Genomic DNA, 21761 nt, shown 5'->3' on the forward strand with positions numbered 1-21761 from the left:
GTTGAATCTTTACATCTTAACTGTTTTTGTTCATTTCTGCCTGATTAACACAACTATTTTTTGTTGCTGTTAAATAATGACTCTTGCACAGCAGTCAGAACTTTAGTATTAAAACTTTTAAGTAAATTGACCATTTTCTCCTGTTATTATGCAGTTGAGACTTTCGAGTGACACTTTTATAATTCTACAATACTCACATAATATCTTGGGAGCTTCCCGGGTGGCTTAGTGGTAAAGAATCTGCCTGCCAATGCAGGAGCCACAGGTTGGATTCCCGGATTGGGAAGATCCCCTGGAGAAGGAAATGGCAATCCACTCCAGTATTCTTTCTTTTTTTAATCAATTTATTTTTTTTATTGAAGGATAATTGCTTTACAGAATTTTGTTGTTTTTTGTCAACCACTCCAGTATTCTTGCCTGGAAGATTCCATGGACAGAGGAACCTGGCAGGCTATAGTCCAGGGAGTCGCAAAGAGTTAGACCCAACTGAGGGACAGAGCACTCACACATGCATCTAATACTGTACTGTTGTATTTAACATAACTAATCATAAATGAAATTTAATAAACTCTGCTTGACTGCTATGCAATTTTATTGCTTTTCCAGAGTTGATCTTAGTGAAAATATATGGTCATTACACTAATTGGTGAATATGCCCTCACTGCAATGATGATTGTCATTAGATTTAATAAAAACTTAACTAAAGTGACTTTAAGTCAATGATTTTAATTTAGGGGTGTGACTTTAATATAGATTTGTTTTGTTTTCGTCTTTGTAAAAAAAAGTCCATTCCAGTTTAAGCATAAGGGAAAGAGATAGGGTCTATCTTCCTGAAACAGCAGAAGGACTTGAGAGGACAGGATGAATAGGTGAGACCTTCTGGGGATGGAACTGACATGATTTGGGCATCACTCATCACTGGCCAAGTCAGGGACCAGATGCAGACTGCAAAAAATGTTGTGCTTGTCTTGTCCAGTGTCTTTTAAATACCTGAATTTGCCTGCCAAGTCATCTGGTCCCCCACTCCCTAGTGACTTTCTCTCAGCAGCCTTGCTCATGGACTTCACCAGCTTCAGTTCAGTTCAGTTCAGTTCAGCCGCTCAGTTGTGTCCAACTCTGCAACCCCATGGACTGCAGCACCCCAGGCCTCCCTGTTCATCACCAACTTCCGGAGTTTACTCAAACTCATGTCCATTGAGTCGATGATGTCATCCAACCATCTCATCCTCTGTCGTCCCCTTTTCCTCCTGCCCCCAATCCTTCCCAGCATCAGGGTCTTTTCCAATGAGTCAACTCTTCTCATGAGGTGGCCAAAGTATTGGAGTTTCAGCTTCAACATCAGTCATTCCAGTGAACACCCAGGACTGATCTTTTAGGATGGACTAGTTGGATCTCTTTGCAGTCCAAGGGACTCTCAAGAGTCTTCTCAAACACCATAGTTCAAAAGCATCAATTCTTCGGCCCTCAGCTTTCTTTATAGTCCAACTCTCATATCCATACAAGACTACTGGAAAAACCATAGCTTTGACTAGACAGACCTTTGTTATCAAAGTAATGTCTCTGCTTTTAAATATGCTATCTAGATTGGTCCTAACTTTTCTTCCAAGGAGTAAGCGTCTTTTAAGTTCATGGCTTCAGTCACCATCTGCAGTGATTTTTGAGCCCCTCAAAATAAAGTCTGTCACGAGACCTGGTAAGCATTGGGTGCCTGGAGAAGAGTGACATCCTTGAGCATGGAGCTTGGGTGAGAAAGAAGTGAAAAACGGAGATTTTAACAATATATGGAATTTGAGGGAATTTCCTGGTGGACCACTGGTTAGGATGTGGCACTTTCACTGCTGTAGGCCCAGGTTCTATCCCTAGCTAGGGAACTAAGATCCCAGCCAAAGGAAGACAACAGACAAAAAGAAAACTAAGAATTTGGAATCTGAAAGGCAGGTAAGCCCAATAAGGGCTGAGGCTAGGGACACAAACCCAAGACTGTACACATAGGTTGAGAATTGAGGATCTGAGAAAATGAATAGAAAAAGAAGCTAAAGGGGATTTCCTTGGTGGCCCAGTGGTTAAGACTCTGTGCTCCCAATGTGGGGGTCTGGGTTCGATCCCTGGTCAGGGAACTATATCCCACATGCTGAAACTAAAGATCCTGCATACTGTAATGAAGATCTCCCATGCAGCAACAAAAGTCCTGTGTGCTACATCTAAGACCTGACACGGCCAAGTAAGTAAATACTAAAAAAAAAAAAAAAAAAAACCTAAAAAAAAAGCTAAGTTTTGATGCTCAAAACTTTAGGCATCACTTAATATTTAAAGGCTATAAATCACCAGAATCCCAATGAAGGGAAGCTGACCTACCAGAAACAGGTTAGAGAAAGCTTATGGTTAAGGAGAGAACTTCAAGGATAAGTGTGAACTGTACCTCAAACACAAAGAGTACGCTGTACCTAGAGTAAAAAGGCTAAGTTGAGGGGAGGGGAAGGAGCCAGTAGATTTGGTGATCAGGCCACTAATATACCCACTCCAGTATTCTGGCCTGGAAAAATCCCAATCCATGAGGTCACAAAACTGGGCAACTAAACAACAAAGATCATCAAAGTGCACTTTCAGCAGAGAAGAGGTAAAATTACAAAGACTGAAAGAGAGTGTAGATATAAAGTAAGTGGACACAGCTGTTTTAAGGTGTCAGACACACAAGAAAGGAGCTGGAGCATCATTCAGTGACAAGTAGGGTGGAGGATCTCAGGATGGGATGTCTTAAAAGAAAAAGGCCTGTGGAAAGGGAGTGAGAGCCATAGGAGGTTGGTTCCATGAGTGGAAGAGGAAGCTCTGGGCAAAAGACACACCTCTAGTGAGGAAGATCTGCAAAGATGGAAATGTTTTCAAATATTGAGGGACATTGGGGGAGCTAGTTGGATAGCCTATAACTGGTAGGGTTGTCGGCAGAGTTACAGGTATATAATTGTGAACTTAAGAAGAAAGGGGTTAGGATTCCACTGCAGGAGGCCCGAGTTCAATCCCTAGTCCGGGAATTAAGGTCCCCTCAACAAGCTGGGAGGCATGGCTGAAAAAAAAGTAGGAAAGGGTCTGGGAGACTTGGCATCATTCAGGAAGGCACGACAGGCTTTTTGAGCAGCAGAGAAAGCTAGGCTGAGACTAGCAAGCATTACTATGGTTCATACTGCCATAAGGTTTGCAAGAGATTCAAGGTATTTTATTTTTTAGATTTAATTAGCAAAGTAAACTTTCCTATAAAAATGATCAGTCCACAAATGAATTGCAAGCCCATTACTGTCACAAACATGGTTTATTCTTGGGTAATTCCCTGACAGTCCAGTGGTTAGGACTCCAAGCTTTCACTGCCAAGGCCCGGGTTCAGTCCCTGGTCAGGGAACTAAGATCCCGAATGCCAGGCTGTGTGGCCAAAAAAGAAAAACAAGCACGGTTTATTCTTTTTTTTTTTTTTTAACCTTTTTTATTTAAGCATGCTTTTGAACTGTGGTGTTGGAGAAGACTGTTGAGAGTCCCTTGGACTGCAAGGAGATCCAACCAGTCCATCCTAAAGGAAATCAGTCCTGGGTGTTCATTGGAACGACTGATGTTGAAGCTGAAACTCCAATACTTTGGCCACCTCATGAGAAGAGCTGACTCATTGGAAAAGACCCTGATGCTGGGAAGGGTTGGGGGCAGGAAGAGAAGGGGATGACAGAGGATGAGATGGCTGGATGGCATCACTGACTCGATGGACATGAGTTTGGGTAAACTCCAGGAGTTAGTGATGGACAGGGAGGCCTGGTGTGCTGCAATTCATGGGGTTGCAAAGAGTCAGACACGACTGAGTTACTGAACTGAACTGAACTACCCTCAAGTGCACTTGTGTTAAAGTATCAGTCTGTAGGGGTATAGCTTTAGGATATACAAATTTCTAATGTAAAGATATGGTTGAGGATTTAGTTATATGTTGTCTCTTTTTATTATCAGAATTAATTCTCCCCAACTAAATGATATTTTCCCCTCTTGTTTGCAGATGATGCAAATTGTGAAGCTGATTAGGATCCCTTTTCAAGTTAGTTAATGGTTGAGGGAAAAAATAATCTGCATTCACATCCAGCTAAGGAACCGAGTTTGGCAGCTACATTTGTTTATTGGCTTCATTTCTGCCTGCAAGCAGTTTGTCACTCTACCCTGGTTCCTCCTTGTCATTTATCATTTTGTTGTATTTCACATATCCAAGAAGCCACTGTAAACCCTTTTTTGGAACAAAAGAGAACATACAATATTAAACATATAGACTTGAGATATTTAAGCACCTTAATACTTGTAGTAGTTATTAAATAAAAAGCACATCCACAGTTACAAAGCCACTAGACCCAAAAAAGCTTTTTGAAAATCATACAACTTTCCATTTAATAATGAATGAGTCGTAGTGTACGGAGCAGAAAGCCAAATTTTTAACAGCAAAGAATTACAGCAAAATGAGTCGACAAATTAACTCAGCCACGTTTGCCTCAGTTTTTAGTATATGAGAACAGATACTTAGCACTATTATGCCAAAAGCTATTTGCCCTTCTTAATTTTGGAAGCTTTCTTCCCAACTCAATTATCAATATCTAGTAGTGATTAAGAAGCTGGGCTCTGGAGCCAGAGTACCTGGTTTCAAATCCAGCCCACCACTCCAGCTGTGTGGCCTTTGGGCAACTTACTTACCTGTTCCCTTACTTGAAAAATGGTGTTAACAGAACCTACCTCATAAGATTTTGAGGACTTAGTAAGTTGACACCAGTAAGGTGCTTACAATGGTGTCCATAACATTTTAAGGGCACAAAATTGGTAGCTATAACTACTGTGGCTTTATGGGTGGTTAAGACTCATGAGGCTCTTGGAGTCCATTGCCAAAACTTTGGATCCAAGTCAGTCAATAAGTAGCTTGATGCCAAAAACCCAAGCCAACATGTAGCTGAAGACCAGAGAGTCCTTCCATCGATCCACTAAAAAGTACTTATGGAAGTTAAACCTGCAAGTCAGAAAAGCTCTTGGTTAATGGCAGTTTAAACAGGTCTGACACCTTAGTTACAGACTAACTGGCTCCTACTAGAGCCCTACTGAATTCATTTATTAAACAAATATTTATTAAAGGCTTACTTTTTCAAGCAGTAAGTTTTAAAAACCACAAATCATTAAAAACCAACAATACAGTCACACTTTTTCCCCTTATGGCTTCAAAGTATCACCGTCTAACAATAGGTCCTAGGCAGTACCAAAAGAGCAAAAATTCTGCTACACCTGCCACAAATTTAATGAAAATCAAAAGCAGAAGCCTATCACAACCTCAAGGTTTTAAAATAATGAAAACACAGCATGAGGACAGTAAACTTTGGGGTCCCATGAGCCAGACTCAGTCCCACAGGGAAGTATTTGGTGGAAGTGAAGAGTGACAACTGCTTAGTCCCACTGGATCCTTCGCTCTTCTTCAGGAAGAACATTCCAGTTCGGGGAGGCCACATCCCGGGCCAGCCAGTTGAAATCGTCAACGTCGTTCCAGTTATTTTTGTTCTTGTCTAAACCAGAGCCCTCGAAGTCCTTGTCGATGCCCGGGTAGCTCCAGCTGTAGGGGGCGAACTGGATCCCGGTGCAGTCCTCCACGATGGCCCTGCTGGTCACCTGCAAGAAGATGCGCGTGTCTTTTGTGGTGTGTACGCGGAGCTGCTGGCAGGCCACGGCCAGCACGCAGTCACTGCAGTCCTCCAGGAACACGGAGGTGGACACCGGGCCGCAAAGCAGCGTACAGCCTTGGGCCTTGGTCAGCCGCAGGGTGTTGGGATTGCCGTAGAGTTTGATCGTGCAGTTTCTCAGTTGGGTCAAAAGGACGTCCTGTTGGTGCAGCTCCTCAGCTCTCTTCTCCAAAACTTGGGACTGCAGATTGGAGAAACCGCAGACCCAGCTGGAGTCGAAATCTCCCTCCTCCTTCAAGGGCGGCGGGGAGGTCTGGATGCCTTCCGCCGCCGGGGCGTCGGGAGCCGAATCTACTTGCGTGGCTGAAGCAGTATCCTTCTTGCGGGTCTTGAAAGCGAAACGCTTCTTAGGCTGAAGCTCCTGGCGCCGCTTGGCCAGGGCCGCCTGCAGCCGCGCCAGCACCTCTTGAGCTTGCCGCAAATCGTAGGCGGCCAGGAACAAAACCGAATCGTTGATAAGTTTCTGAAGTCCCTGCAACCGAGCAGCCGCCTCCTCCAGCCGCTCGACGGACTCCCCACTTTCCAGAAGCTCTTCCACGGCCGATCGCTCCCGAGCGAAGGCGGCGGCGAAAAAGTCGCTCTTCTCCCCTTCCACCTCCTGGTCCTGCCGCTTTTGCTTCCGCCTTTCTACCTCCACCTGCCGCTCATGTTCTCGCTTCTGAAGCCGCTCGGGCACCAGGATCCGCTCTCGCTGGGATCCCAAGTCCCCGTTCGCTAGGGCAGCTGCGGACAAACCACCAGTCTCCATCTTGACTTCAAGCTTCCTTTCTCCTGCCTTCCTTTCTCCTGCCTTCCTTCCTCCGGGCGCGTCCTTAGCGAGGCCTCCCACCAACGCGCCCTGTGATTGGCCGGGCATGCTGACGTCAGACCCCGGCCTTATTTTCTTCGCCCATTGGTTCCTCTGCGCTGGAGGGGGCGGGGATGTGGGGCGGGGCCGACTGACAGAGGGGGTGGGGAGACAAAGGTCCTTGTGGATGGGTGGGGTGGGAGGCAGGCGGGGGAAGCTTTTTTTCTTCTTAAAGGGGCAGGACTTATATCCGGGATTGTGGGGTGAGTTGCAGCAGCGGCAGCTGCACATGTGGGTTTGTTTATAAGAACAAGGTTAGAAACTCGCAGGACTCCCCCTCCCCCCCAGCTCCTCCCTACTACCCCCTTACAGGCCGGAGATCCGCAACTGGTCGGGGGAATGTGTGCGTGTGGTGGGTGGGGGGGGCGGACAGGTAGTGGTGAGAAAGATGGAGGGGGGGGGAATATTACACCGCCTGGCCGGCGCGGGTGGAAGCGGCAGCTGGAACAGCTGGCTAGGGAGCCGCTTGCATGTCTCGGTTTTTTTTTTTCCTTTTTCCTTCCACCACCCCTTCCCCCAACCCATTCTTGCCGCCCCTAAACCCTCCTACCCACCCCCGCGCCGCTGCAGTTCCGCGTGGCCTGGGGCTCCTGGATTCCCGAAGGCAGTTACCCGGGCGGGAGAAGGCGAAGGGCACGTACGGGAGAGACTGAGGTCCTCACTGCAGCCGGGTCCAGGGGGCCCTGGAGGAGTCTAAAAACGGATTACTATTTCTTTTTTTGCCAATTGCTGCAGTCAAAGGGGTGGGGGGTGGGGGGAGAGTGAGACTCCACACCCCCTCCCTCTTCCTCCCACGCCCTTAACCCCCCTGGGCCGTCACTCCCTGCACAGCTGGCCGCTGCTGGCCGCGCGCGGGGGGGTGAAACCCTAGCCCCGGACTCGGCGGCAGTCTGTGGGGCAGTCGGTGGTTAGGAAAGTGATGGGGGAAATGTTACATTATTTTTAGAGGTGGTGGGAGGGATTTATCACCGGAAGTAAATGAGCCTCCCCTAAAGTCGGGACCAGCCAAAGGTGTGAGTGGGCAGCCTGGACGGCGCAATCGCTGGCAAATCCCAGAACAGCGGGCTGGGCGAGAACCGGGGCGCGGCCGGCACCCGGCGCGGGGCACCTCGCGTGCTCGGCTTAGCGCCGGGGCCTCTGACCCTGCCCGCCTTTACAGTCGCCGGTTCCACCCTTATCTCCACCCCCGGTTTCCAACCTCCGTCGGGGTAGTTAACTGCCCGAGAAACTGTCACTTGAAATGGTACTGATATACCTGCATTTTGATGCAGAAAAAAAAAGGGGGGAGGAAGTGAGAGGATTAAGATTTCCTCTCCCACTTTTTCAAGACCCACTCTCCTCCTTTCCTTCTCATTTAAAACGAAAACCAAACATAAATTCCTGAGTTTCTCCGCTGAAAGTCAGCGCAGGTCACACTGTTTGGCAGATTCCACTCGGGGATGGAGTTATTGTGTGTTTGTAGACATGCACTTGATGGAAACGACGTTGCTGAAAACATCTTGTGCTTGCGCTTGTAGTATATATTCTAAATTTTAATTTGCTTTGTTTCATGGACAAGATAGATGGAGACTGTTTTTATGTGTGAAGTATGTTTCCAAGGCTGGTGAACGAAATATAACTGGTTATCTTGTCTTTGGGTCATGTGGGGGAATGCAATAGCTGATTTATTTTGTGAAGAATTGATTTAACCAGGGAAGGTTTAGACGTTTTGCTAGGGAGAAAAATCTGACCTGCCTCCCCTAAGTATTTCAGCAGTACAGTCTGTCCTAGCTCCAATTAAGAAAGTTTGTAGCAAACAAGGTTTATTGGGCTTGGGAATTGCAACAGGAGTGAGACGACGTTTTTGAATTAGCTACAGTGACCCTGGGGGTAGGGAATAGTGTTGTCTGTATCTGAAGTGGAATGGAAAGCCATTAAACCCTTTGAAGAACTTCACTTCTGCCCAGTGAGCGATTTGGGCATAGGATCCAGTAGATTTTGGAAGTTTCCGAGTATTTTAAGTTGGCCAGTTCAGACTTTAATGAGAAAGGGGCAGTAAAGGGCAAGAATGAACGGGTCACCCTGCAGACCCAGGGTGTGGGAAAGAAAAAAAGAAAGAAAGAAAGTGAAGTCGCTCAGTCTTGTCCTACTCTTTGCGACCCCATGGACTGTAGCCTACCAGGCTCCTCCATCCATGGGGTTTTCCAGGCAAGAGTGCTGGAGTGGGGTGCCATCAGTGTGTGGGGGGGTGCCTTAAAAGACTGATGTGAGGCCCCAGTGGGGATGGACAGGGGTCAGAAGTCTGGTCATTGTGAAGTGCTGGCTTGACTGTTCTTTTTTATAATACATAATGTATTTATTATTTATTATAATATATATCATTTTATAATCTATAATGTATTTATCATTTATTTTGATTGTGCTGGGTCTTCGTTGCTGCACTCGGGCTTTCTCTAGTTGCCATGAGTGGGAGCTACTCTTCGTTGCAGTGTGTGGGCTTCCTGTGGCTTCTGTTGTGGAGCATGGGCTGTAGGTGTGCCCAGGCTTCAGTAGTTGCAGCCCTCAGGCTCTAAAGCACAGGCTCAGTAGTTGTGGCACACAGGCTTAGTGCTCCACGGTACGTGGGATCTTCCCAGACCAGGGAATGAACCTGTGTCCCAGGTGGATTCTCAACCATTGTACCATGAAGGCAGTCTGGCGTGACAGTTCTTGACAGACCCCAGCACAGCTGCAAGCCAGGGTAGGTGGTCAAGACATAGCTTTAAAGCTACATTTCAAAAGCAGTAGGAAGGCATTGCCAGACTGTATGTGCATCTTCTTTATGACGTTTGAGGGCAGTTGATTCAGTGTGCATCCTTGAAAGGACCCCAGCTCCTCAGAAGGACATGCCTGTCCTGGTGGAAGGATACAGGGTAATGCTTTACAGTGGAAATGTGGCAGAAGGCAAGCTGTGCATGAGTTCTGGATCCCGCTTTCAAGGATACTTTACAAAGCTTGTAAATTGAAGAACTGCTGCCCATTAGACATCTTGGAAAGTGAAAGAATTCTAATGTGTTCCAGACTTTAAAAATTATTTAACAAAAATTTAGATGCTTTAATGGTTCTATTTGTTAAATACATTTTTTAACTTTTTGAAAATTTAAAAAGTGGAGAGGAAAGTGTTGACCTGTACATATCACCCAACTTCAGCAATTCACAACTGGCAGTCTTATTTCTTCTAAAACCCTAGCCACTTTCCCACCCCATCTCACTCTGATTTGTTGTTGTTCAGTTGCTAAGTCGTGTCTGATTCTCTGTGACCTCATGGACTGCAGCATGCCAGACTCCTCTGTCCTCAGCTATCTCCCAGGGTTTGCTCAAATCCATGTCTATTGAGATAGTGATGCTATCTAATCACTTCATCCTCTGTCATCTCTTTCTCCTTTTGCCTTCAGTCTTTCCCAGCATCAGGATCTTTTCCAGTGAGTCAGCTCTTCACATCACGTGGACAAAGTATTAGAGCTTCAGCTTTAGCAGTAGTCCTTCCAATGAATATTCAGGGTTGATTTTCCTTTAGGGTCAATATTCAGGATTGATCTCCTTTCTGTCCAAGGGACTCTCAAGAGTCTTCTCCAGCACCACAGTTCAAAAGCATCAATTCTTTGGCTCTCTACCTTCTTTATGATTCAACTCTAACATCTGTACATGACCACTGGAAAAACCACACCCTTGACTATGTGGACCTTTGTCAGCGAAGTGATGTCTCTGCTTTTTAATATGCTGTCTAGGTTTGTGATAGCTCTCCTTCCAAGAAGCAAGCATCTTTTAATTTCGTGGCTGCAGTCACCATTTGCAGTGATTTTGCAGCCCAAGAAAATAAAGTCAGCCATTGTTTCCACTTTTTCCCTTTCTATTTGCCATGAAGTGATGGGACTGGATGCCGTGATCTTAGTTTTATAATGTTGAGTTTCAAGCCAGCCTTTTCACCTTCCTCTTTCACTTTCATCAAGAGGCTTTTTAGTTCCTCTTCACTTTCTGCCATTAGAGTGGCATCATCTGCACATCTAAGGTTGTTGATATTTCTCCCGGCAGTCTTGATTACAGCTTGTAATTCATCCAGCCCAACATTTCTCATGATGAACTGTGCATATAAATTAAATAACCAGGGTGACAATATACAGCCTTGTCATACTGTTTTCCCAATTTTAAACCAATCAGTTGTTCCATTTCTGGTTCTAACTTGCTTATTTTTAAATGAATCCAAAACTTTATATTATTTCATATTTTACAATCCACGAATATGTCAATATGTATCTCAAAAAGATTAAGGCTGTCTTTTTAAAAACATAACTACAATTCCATTTGTTGTTGTTGTTTAATCACTCAGTCCTGTTCAACTCTTTCCAACCCTATGGACTGTAGCTCACCAGGCTCTTCTGTCCTTTGGATTTTCCAGACAAGAATGCTGGAGTGAGTTGCCATTTCCTCCTCCAGGGGATCTTCCCAACCCAGGGATCGAACTTGCATCTCCTGCGAGTCTCCTGCATTGCAGGCAGATTCTTTTACTGCTGAGCCACAGTCCAAAAAAGTGGCGATTGTTTCTCCATTATTATCTGAGTTTCAGGCTGTTAGGGGAACCACTGATCCAAACCAATCTTCACATTCACATTTCTCTGATTATAATTTCCTTTTTAAAATTACTTTATTTGAATAAGGATCCAAACAAGTTCTATACAGTGTGCCTAGTTAATACGTCTCTTTAATCACTTTTAAATCCTTCCCCTCTCTCTCTCTCAAGGGTTTTGTTGAACAAAATGATCATTTGTTTAATAGAGTTTCCCACAGTGTGAAGTTTCTGGTTGCATCTGCATACTATGTTTGTAATTTTAAATACTTGTCTTATTTATTTGATCTTTTAACATCGTTAAGAGAATATTTGTGTAGTGATATGCCACAGGAAATCAGTAACTGAGGAATGAAAGCAGGTAACACAATAAAACCGTCTTTGGGTGTGGTCAGACAGCAAAGAATGAGGCCTTTTGTGTTCTCTGGTGTTTATCAGGGACCCTGTGCAGGCCATTCCTGGGCAAATAAACAAATCCAGGCTCTGTTTTCTAGTAGCTGGATTCCAGAAGTAGGTGTCACCTATTCATCTTTCAGCAAATATTGAATGTGTAGTGGATTAAAAGGATTCACTACGAGTTCTGCGTGTCAGATATGAAATATATAGCCAATTTTCCAGTCTGGGTGGCTGACTTTTCTGACACAAAGCCAGTGAGGGGTGTCAGCCGTGCAGGCATGTGCTATTCTGGAAAAGGCTCCACACTGGTCTGGGAAGCAGGACGGGAGCAGCTTCTGCCTTCCTCCTCTGCCCCTGGCTTTCTTCACCTCCTCAGCTCCCATCACTTTCTGGGATGTTCCTTCCTCATTATACCCCTAAGACCTAGCACAGGGGCTGCTGGTGGTTATGGATCCATGCCCAGCACTGAGCCAGGGAGGTTCTCCGGCTGCCAAGTGCGTCAAGATAGGCAGAGTCCCTTTTCTGCTTGAGGAGGCCTAATTTGGGCAGATAATTACACAAACGTGAAATTGTAACAGTGACAATTGACAACTGTTCGGAAGGACAGAGGAACAATGGGTGCCCCTCATGGGAGGTTTGACCTTGTTGGGAGGTCAGCGAAGTCTTCTGGAGTGGGCAGGTTGAGCTCTGGCTGGAAGGAGGAACAGGAATGAACACGGACGGAGTCAGTGAACCCTGGAAGGTGTCCTCTAGGTATGTGGGCTCAGGGGTCACTGGTCACTTTGTGGAGAGCTGTGTCCAGGAGTGCTGGGGGCAAGAGGCCGCAGGAGTTAGGTGAGAGGGAGGGCTGGGAGCAGATGCCGAATCCATATAACTCTTTGGAGAAGTTTGTGAGGAGGGAGGAGGGACTAAATAGGGGGTGCAAGGAGGCCAGTGAGGTATTTCTGTTTTTTACAGAAAAAAAGAACATAACCTAAGGGCCCTGAAATGACTGGAGGAGATGGGAAGCAAAACACAGGTGCGAGGATTAGCCGTGGATAAAGGGAAAGACAGCTTTCTCTATGGCAGTGCTGTTGTCTTAACTTTTTATTGTGAAAGTTTTCAAACGTACACAGACCTTTTGCTCTCAACTCATAGTAACAGATGCATCATAATTGAAACACAAGCTTTAAGAAACAGCAAATACTCTTGGGATATACAGTAGATGCTATTTTCTCTTCTTTTTATTGTATTTTAAAATGTTGTCCAAGACCTCTGAATTAAACGGCAGTTTTAAGTTGATGTATCAGCGGGAGAGGGTGCAGCTGCAGGTAAACTTGCATGTTTGATGAGTCTGACGGTGTCTGTGCTCTCTATGAGTGGGCAGTGGGGTCCTCTGCTGGGTGTGAAAGGAAAGAGGTGCGGGGTATCTGAAACGTAGGGGGAAGGTTTGGAAGCCTTGTGGGAAGAGAGAGAGCGTGTTGCCCCGAGAGGCAGGGCTGGTGGTGTGGATGGTCAGCAAATACTTGAGAATGAAGGAGCAACTTTCCAGGGGGCCATCTAGGCCCGAGACTGACTCAGGGGATGGAGCGCGGTTGGGGGCAGGGCAGAGGAGAGAAGCTGGCGGGGAGAGCCTGAGCCTCAGAAGGCAGGAATTTCTGTGGCCTGGCTTCTCTAGAAAGGTCTGGAAGCTTGACTCCTGTAGCCCCTCCTGCATTCCCTCCAAAATCTTCAGAAACTTATATCAGTCTTCCAAGACCCACGCTGCCTGTCAGCAGATGACCTTACCTACTCTTCTCAGGGGCTTCCTGAGTAACTCAGCTGGTAAAGAATCCGCCTGCAATGCAGGAGACCCTGGTTCAATTCCTGGGTCAGAAGTTCCCTGGGAGAAGGGATAGGCTACCTACTCCAGTATTCTTGGGCTTCCCTGGTGGTTCAGACAATAAAGAATCTGCCCACAGTGTGGGAGACCTGGGTTGGAACATCTCCTGGAGGAGGACATGGCAACCTACTCCAGTATTCTTGCCTGGAGAATTCCATGGACAGCAAGTCCTCCAGAGAGGAACCTCACTTTGCCTCCATCTTATAACATTTCTGTGAAGATCCACCCCTTTGCCTCTTGCCCTTCTTCTTCACGGCCAAGGCCTCCACCTGACCTGCGCCCCTCCCATTTCCTGGAACCTTGAGACACTCCCATCCTCTCTTTCTTCGGGATCTTTAATGCTTCTTCTTTGGCTTCTGAGCAAGCAAGTTCCCTCCACTTAAAACAGTTTTCTTTTTGTCCTCTCATGCACCCAAGGAAATACTTTTTTCCTTCTCTTGTCAATAGACATTTTTTAAAAATATATTTTAAAACTATTTATAAATAAATTTTTAAAAAATTATTTATTTACTAGGCTGCTCAGGACTTAATCGCATTGTTTGGGCTCTTTGTTGCAGAGCATAGGCACAGGCTTAGTTGCCCTGCAGCATGTGGGATCTTGGCTCCCCGACCAGGGATTGAACCTGTATCCCCTGCATTGGAAGGTGGATTCTTAGCCACTGGACCACCAGGGAAGTCCCTATTAATAGATTTTTTATTTTATTCAACTTTTTGAAAAAAATTTTGTGGGAGAGGTAATCAGGTTTATATTTTTCCTGGCTTTGTTGAGATATATCGTGTGAGTTTAGAGTACTCATTGTGATGATTTGACTTTTGTGTGTGTATGTGTGTGTGTGTGTGTGTGTTTGTATTTGTTGTTGTTCAGCTGCTAAGTCATGTCCAACTCTGCAACCCCATGGACTGCAGCATGCCAGGCTCCCCTGTCCTTCACTCTGCTCGGGTTAGCTCAAATTCGTGTCCACTGAGTCAGTGATGCCATCCAACCATCTCATCCTCTGTCACCCCTTTCTTCTTTTGGCCTCAGTGTCTTCCAGCATCAGAGTCTTTTCCAATGAGTCAGCTCTTCGCCTCAGGTAGCCAGAGTATTGGAGCTTCAGCTTCAGCATCAGACCTTCCAATGATGGAAGGATCAGTCCTTCTTTTACTATATATATGACTGAGCGACTGGGGACTCATGCATTGTTAACTGTGGGGCTTCCCTGGTGGCTCAGTGGTAAAGAACCCACTTGCCAATGTAGGGGTCTTGGCCTAGCAGGCTACAGTCTATGGATCGCAAAAGAGTCTGACCTGACTTCGGGACTCAACAACAACATTGTTAACTGTAGTCAACATGCTGTATGTTACATCTCCAGAACTTACTTACCTTGTAACTGGAAGTTTGTAACTTTCTGTTTATTTCTGGCTGCATTGGGTCTTCATTGCTCTGCTTTCTCTAGTTGCAGTGAACGGGGGCTAGTCATCCTTTCGGTGCATGGGCTTCTCATTGTGGTGGCTTCTCTTGTTGAGGAACACAGGCTGTAGGTGCACAGGCTCCACAGTTGTGGCCCACGGGCTTAGTTGCCCCGAAGCATGTGGAATCTTTCCAGACCAGGGATCCAACCTGTGTCTCCTGCATCAGCAGGTGGACTCCTATCCATTTTACCACCAGGGAAGTGCCTGGAAGTTTGTATCTTTTGACTACCTTTGTCCATCTCCCATCCCACCCCTGGCAGCCGCTAATCTAGTCTCTGTTTCTCTGGGTTCAATTTTAACAGCATACTTTTAAGAACAGTCATCTAGGTTTGCTATGTTCGGATTCTCAATCTCATTCCCTCCTTAGTCCCTTATCACTTGGTTTCTGCCTCTGCTACTTCACTGGGAAATCCCCATTCCCTCCTAATGTTCAAGTCCATTGTTCTTTGCAGCTCTCAGCACTGGATAACCAGTCTCAGCACTGGATAACCCCTTCTCAGAGTACAGGTGTGTTCTCTCTCCATCCCTGATCACTGTTCCTCGTTTTCTTTACCAGCTTCTCTCCACCTGCCCCCTAAGCATCCATGGGGCCAGATTTCTGCCCTGGTACCCAGAGTCTAGTTCCTCAAACCTCCCCTGGTGAGCTCTCCTCCTCCTCCCAGGGCACCGAGTCCTGTCCGTCCTTAATGCTGATTGATTCTGGAATCCCTGGCTCCTCCTGCTTCTCTCCTGAGCCCAAGCTTGGACTTCTAACACCTTTCTTGATATTTCTGTGTCTCCATATTTCTACTGTCCAAAATACCTATTTTAAGATGGCTTCAAATGAAGTCCTTATTGTCCCAGAGATGTCCTTTTTCTTCTATATGTAAGTTTCAGTTTATTGCTGTGTAGCAAACGAGCCCAAAACTTACTGGTTTGAAATAGCAGTAACTTATTTCTCACAATTCTGTGGGCTGAACTGGGTCTGGAGCCTCCAAGACAGCCTCTCTCCTATGTCTGCGGCCTTGGTACTGCTGTCGGCCTGTGCTCCTTGTCCCCTCTACCCAGCCTGTGTCCTGCTTCAGTCTCCTAATATTCAGTTATTGGGCTCCAGCTTTGCACAGTGGCTGGCTTCCAAAGGGCCACCAGGTCTCTTCAGCCTTGAGCCGGAATTGGTACAATGTCACTTCATTTGGTCAAAGCGAATCACAAAGCTGCCCAGATTCAAGACAAGGAGAAACAGACTCCACCTCTTGACGGGTGGAGCACAAGTCTTTAGAGGGAGGGAGGGAATTGTTGGCAGATCCTAACTCTTAGCAGATAATACGGCACATTGTATATAAATAATTTTGTGAACTCTCATACGGCGTTTAGTTGTGCCAGGCAATGGCTGAGCCTGTACACGTATTACTTTCAGCCGTCGCAACATCCCTGTGATATAGGTACTACTTGTTACCCGCATTGAGCAGATGAAGAAATGAGGTGAAGGTGACTTCCTTAGGACAGAGAGCGAGTAAGAGGTGACGCTAAGACTTGAATCGAGGTGGGACTTCCCTGGCGGTCCAGAGGTTGGGGCTTTGCCTTCCAGTGCCAGGGGTGTGGATTCCATCCCTGGTTAGGGAGCTATGATCTCACATGCCTCTTGGCCAAGAAACCAAAACATAAAACAGAAGCAATATTGTAACAAATTCAGTTCAGTTCAGTTCAGTTGCTCAGTCGTGTCTGACTCTGCGACCCCATGAACGGCAGCATGCCAGGCCTCCCTGTCCATCACCAACTCCCGGAGCCTGCTCAAACTCATGTCCATTGAGTCGGTAATGCCATCCAACCATCTCATCCTCTGTCGTCCCCTTCTCCGCCTGCCTTCAGCCTTTCCCAGCATCAGGGTCTTTTCAAATGAGTCAGATCTTCGCATCAGGTGGTCAAAGTATTGGAGTTTCAGCTTCAACATCAGTCCTTCCAATGAACACCCAGGACTGATCTCCTTTAGGATGGACTGGTTGGATCTCCTTGCCTCAGTAAAGACTTTTAAAAAATGGTCCATATCAAACCAAACCAAAAAAAAAAATCGAGAAAAAAAGACTTGAATGGAGGCCGTTAGGTTCTTTTCATACCCCCTGTCTGCTTATGATACTGCACCTGATCGCAATCCTCACATCACAGTTGTAGTCTTCTGAGCAGGAAATCAGTCATCCACAGAGCCTCATTCCTCCTCACTGGGCCACCAAGCCTCCAAACACTCTCAATTCCCTCACTCCCTCTCTCTCTTTTTTCTCAGCCAGCTCCCAGTCTTCAGGCCTGAACCCCCTCCTCATCTTCTTCCGGGTGGGCTATTGCTCTAGATCCCCATCTGGTCCCTGACCTCCCCCGGCGCTCCGTGCCTCAGCCACTCACTGCTGTAAAATTCAAGCTGATTGTGTCAGTTTACCTAAAATTTGCCCTGATTCCCTGTTGTCTGATGCTGTTCAGAGTCTTTGGTGAGGACGCCTGGCCCTTCACAACTTGTCCCCAGTGTGCCTGTCCCGCTCATCTCCCACCACTGCCATCACCCCAGTCACAGCATCCTCTGCCGTTACACCCACACTCGTGCTCCTTCACTTCCATTTATTCCTGCCACGCTTATTAAATCAGCACTGACTCTGGCTAGGCACTCCCCGGGGATGGAGGTGCTATACTGATGAACACACAGGCAGGTCTCCCTCGGAGCTTACAGACTACCTGTGGGACGCAGACGATCACCAGGTGGTGTGATACGTGCTATAATGGGAGAAATCTAGGTGCTGAGCTCACACAGGGTCACTTAACCCGGAACAGGGGCATCGAGGAATGGAATGTCTGTTAGGAAGTCTAAGCTGGATCTTAAAGAATGAGTGTCATTGGACCAGGTGAAGGGAGAAAGCAGAATCGCTCAGGTACTGTTCTGGGTGCGGGAAATACTGCAGTGAATGAGACAGAAAGACCCTGGCCTCGAGCCAGAATAGCTCCAGGGCCTCTGATGGCAGAGACTGGGCATGTGCAGCAAACCTGTCAGATGTTTTGGACTAGAGCAGTGTTCCAAGCCGTGGCTGCACGTTAATATCACAAGGGGAGCTTTAGAATCCCCGGATGCCCAGGGTCTTCCCCTGAGTAATTCAGTCACAGTGTCTGGGAGTGGGACTGTGATACTGGGTTTTTTTTAAAGCTCCCCAGGTGGTGGTGGTGCTGGGCAACCAGGCTTATAAGCCACAGCGTTAGAGGAACTGAAGATCAGAGATGAGGTTAAGAAGGTGAGCAGAGGCCAGACCACCAAGGGTCTTGTAAATCCTGTTAGGAGGTTTTGTCTTAATCATGAAGGTACTAGGATCCAGTGAAGGACTTAAGCAGGATAATGACAAGATCAGATGGTTCCCACCCACCTGCTGCTACTCCCCCCACCAGCCCCTTCCTTAAACAAAGACTCAGTCTAGATGCTCTGTGCTGAGTGAATTCAGTGGAGCAAAAGTAAACTGATGTCCAATTTGGAGGCTGTTGCAGGAACCAAGGAGAAATGGTGGTGCTGGGCTACCGTGAGGAGAGTGAGGATAGAGAAGGAAGGGGAAATGTCTGAGAGAGACTTGGAAGGAGACTAGACAGGACTCAGTGATTCGCTGGAGGTAAGGGCTATAGGAGGGCAAGGAGTTGTGGAAGGTTCTGGCTTGGGGAGCTGGGTCGGTAATGGGCTTGGTGCCAGGATGAACGGGTTTGGAGAGAGAGCTGGTGGGTCCACGTGGGACCTGCTTCCTGCTCCCTTGTTCCGCTGCCTGCAGTCTTGTGCCTTTTCTTCTCTGTGTGACAGGGCACTTGTCTCCCACAAGAGCTGTTTTACACATCTCCTCTTCCAGGAAGCCTACCTGTATCCTCCCCTCCTTTGGCTCTGGGCGAGTGTCCGGTTGTAAAGTCAGTATCCTGCCTGTATTTATAGGTATCTATTCTATAGCTTGGGCTCCTTCAAGGAGGGATATGTTTTATTCTGTGCCTAACACAACACCTGATACATTAATAAATGCTTGTTAAATCGATGAGGGATGGATGGAGAGTTGGGCCAAAAGCAAAGCTTCTCCTAGGAGTGTGAATGGAAGTGGGTCAGGGGGGCTTGCTGTTCTCGTTCCTAGGGTAAAGAATAGAAGGAGTCCAGAGGCAGAGAAGAGGATGTTTGCTAAGCTGATCAGGAAAGAGACCTAGTTAAAGAGGTGCCAAACTGCTGACTCTAAAATAGGGTGTTATATTTAGTAAGCTATCTGAATTGTCTTTTTTTTCTTATTGAGGTATGCTATGCTAAGTCGCTTCAGTCGTGTCCGACTCTGTGCGACCCCATAGACGGCAGCCCACCAGGCTCCGCCGTCTCTAGGATTCTCCAGGCAAGAATACTGGAGTGGGTTGCCATTTCTTTCTCCAGTGCATGAAAGGGAAAAGTGAAAGTGAAGTCGCTCAGTTGTGTCCGACTCTTAGCGACCCCATGGACTGTAGCCTACCAGGGTCCTCCGTCCATGGGATTTTCCAGGCAAGAGTACTGGAGTGGGGTGCCATTGCCTTCTCCTATTGAGGTATAGTACTGTATAATATATAGATTTTAGGTGTACAACATAGTGATTCACAGTTTTTAAAGATTATATTCCATTTATAGTTATTATAAAATATTGGCTGTATTTTCTGTGCTATATAATATATCCTTGTAGCTTATTTATTTTATACATAGTAGTTCGTGTCTCTTAACTTCCTACCATATCTTGCCCCTCCCTACCTCCTTCTCCCCATTGGTAACTACTCATTTGTTCTCTAGATATGTGAGTCTGTTCTGTTATATTCACTAGTTTAGTTTTTTAGATTTCATATATAAGTGATGCCATGCACTATTTGTCTTTCTCTGTCTGACTTATTTCACTAAGCATAATACCTTCCAGGTTCTTTCATGTTGTTGGCAAAATTTTATTATTTTTTATGGCTGAGTAGTATTTCATTGTATGTGCACACACCCACGTGTGTAGGTGTGTTTATCACATCTTCTTTATCCATTTGTCTGTTGATGGACACTTAGATTACTTCCACATCTTAGTTATTATAAATAATGCTTTTATAAACATCATTTGAGTGTATGTATCTTTATAAATTAATGATCTCTTTTTTGCAGACATATCCCCAGGAGTAGAATTGCTGGGTCATACAGTAGTAGTTTTAGTTTTTTGAGACACGTCTATTCTGTTTTCCATGGTAACTGCACCAATTTACATTCTCGCCAAAGGTTTGAATTTTTGAACATAGTTTCAAATTTCTCTCATGGCAAAAGTCACATAAATCTCTTAAAGCCTTTCTGCATTCATTCTTTGATGTCTCTTCCTGCCAGTGAGGTGTGATTGTGGCAATAAGTAGATCTGAGTTTAAATTCTGATTACTTGCTATGTGACATTGGGCATGATACTTAATCTCTCTGAACTCAGTTTCCTCCAGCTGAAAAGTGGAGATAAAGAAGAAGATACATTTCTCCTGGAATGGTTGTGATGTTAAAGTAGTGGGTGGGAAAGTACCAAGTATTGGGCTAGACCTGTGGTGGCTCCTCAACAATTGTTCCTTTCTGCCTTCCAGTCACCAGGACTTGGTCCCTTTGCACTTTTCAGCACTCAGGGTCAAGGGTGGAGCCAGAATTTGTTGTATGTACTAAGATTTTCTCATAAAGGACTCTGTAATGATTCTCCTAGGGACAGGTCTTTGGCCTTTCTGCAATTCTGGGGGGTATAGGGGTAGAATTTACATGTAAGTAGAACTTCCCTAGTGGCTCAGATGGTAAAGAATCTGCCTGCAGCGCAGGTGACCTGAGTTCAATCCCTGGATTGGGAAGATCCCTTGGAGAAGCAAATGGCAACCCACTCCAGTATTCTTGTCTGGGAAATCCCATGGACAGAGGAGCTTGGCAGTTCTTGGAGTTGCAAAGTATCAGACATGACTGAGTGACTAACCCTTTCACTTTTCACTTTACATGTAAGTAGTGGAGAAGGCAATGGCACCCCACTCCAGTACTCTTGCCTGGAAAATCCCATGGACGGAGGAGTCTGGTAGGCTGCAGTCCATGGGGTCACTAAGAGTCGGACACGACTGAGTGACTTCACTTTCACTTTTCCCTTTCATGCACTGGAGAAGGAAATGGCAACCCACTCCAGTATTCTTGCCTGGAGAATCCCAGGGACGGCGGAGCCTGGTGGGCTGCCGTCTATGGGGTCGCACAGAGTCGGACACGACTGAAGCGACTTAACAGCAGCAGCAGCAGCAGTTGCTGCAAAAGAAAACCAAAGAATTCTACAAACTCGGAGCTGGGCAAGTCCTGAGGGATCCTCAAATTCCAGGACAAAAACTGGCTTATATAGTAAAGGGGAAAAATGAGGCTATGTAATTTTTTTTTTTAAGTGATGATTCATTCAGTTTAAAGAATTGTGAGATCATTTGCTTTTTTTTTTTTCAGTTTCTTTTATGAAAGCCTTTTTTATCTGTGAAATCTTCAGTTTTGAGAACCACTGATCTAATCTTACTTCACTTTACAGATAAGGGAACAGGGTGTGTAACATTAATGGAACGTGAAGTATTTTCACAAACTCTAAGCTCTTGTTTGACTGCAGGCGCCATGAGAGCTGTAGTTGTGTCTCCTGTTTTTTTTACACCCCATAGGGTCTGCACATGAGCAGATCATGCCTGGCGTGGAAAGCTCACAGTAATTATCTGTTGGAGGAATAAGCGAATTACTCAGCCCAGACACTCCAGAATCCTAGTTTGTTAACGATATTTATTGTTACTGATGGAACCAGTACACTCCTTGTGGGATCCTCTGTCCTGTGTTGCCCAGCAGGGTGGTGTTCAGTGAATGAGCCCCCAGGTCACACCGAGTTCAGGCAGGTCCAGGAAAAGATAACC

General features: G+C 46.1%; 2 protein-coding genes across 3 annotated transcripts in view; one reads left to right on the forward strand and one right to left on the reverse strand.

Annotated features, from left to right (window-relative positions):
• Nucleotides 1-4121: 4121 nt before the first annotated feature.
• On the reverse strand, nt 4122-6517 carry TBCC (tubulin folding cofactor C). Its single transcript, XM_081518738.1, has one exon. It carries the CDS (start codon nt 6475-6477, stop codon nt 5440-5442), a length of 1038 nt encoding a protein of 345 aa, XP_081374864.1. The 5' UTR covers nt 6478-6517; the 3' UTR covers nt 4122-5439.
• Nucleotides 6518-6699: 182 nt separating this feature from the next.
• The window catches only part of BICRAL (BICRA like chromatin remodeling complex associated protein), a 103956-nt gene continuing 88894 nt past the window's right edge, over nt 6700-21761 (forward strand). Inside the window, exon 1 of one of the 2 annotated variants that reach the window (XM_081518707.1) lies at nt 6700-6779. The gene's annotated coding sequence lies outside the window, so the exon portion shown is untranslated. Of the gene's footprint in view, nt 6780-12198; nt 12308-21761 lie in introns of those variants that run through there. The other variant, XM_081518708.1, reaches the window with a different exon arrangement.

The sequence above is a fragment of the Giraffa tippelskirchi genome, chromosome 8, assembly GCF_054371585.1.
Source record: "Giraffa tippelskirchi isolate mGirTip1 chromosome 8, T2T-mGirTip1v1.2.pri, whole genome shotgun sequence".
NCBI lineage: Eukaryota > Metazoa > Chordata > Mammalia > Artiodactyla > Giraffidae > Giraffa > Giraffa tippelskirchi.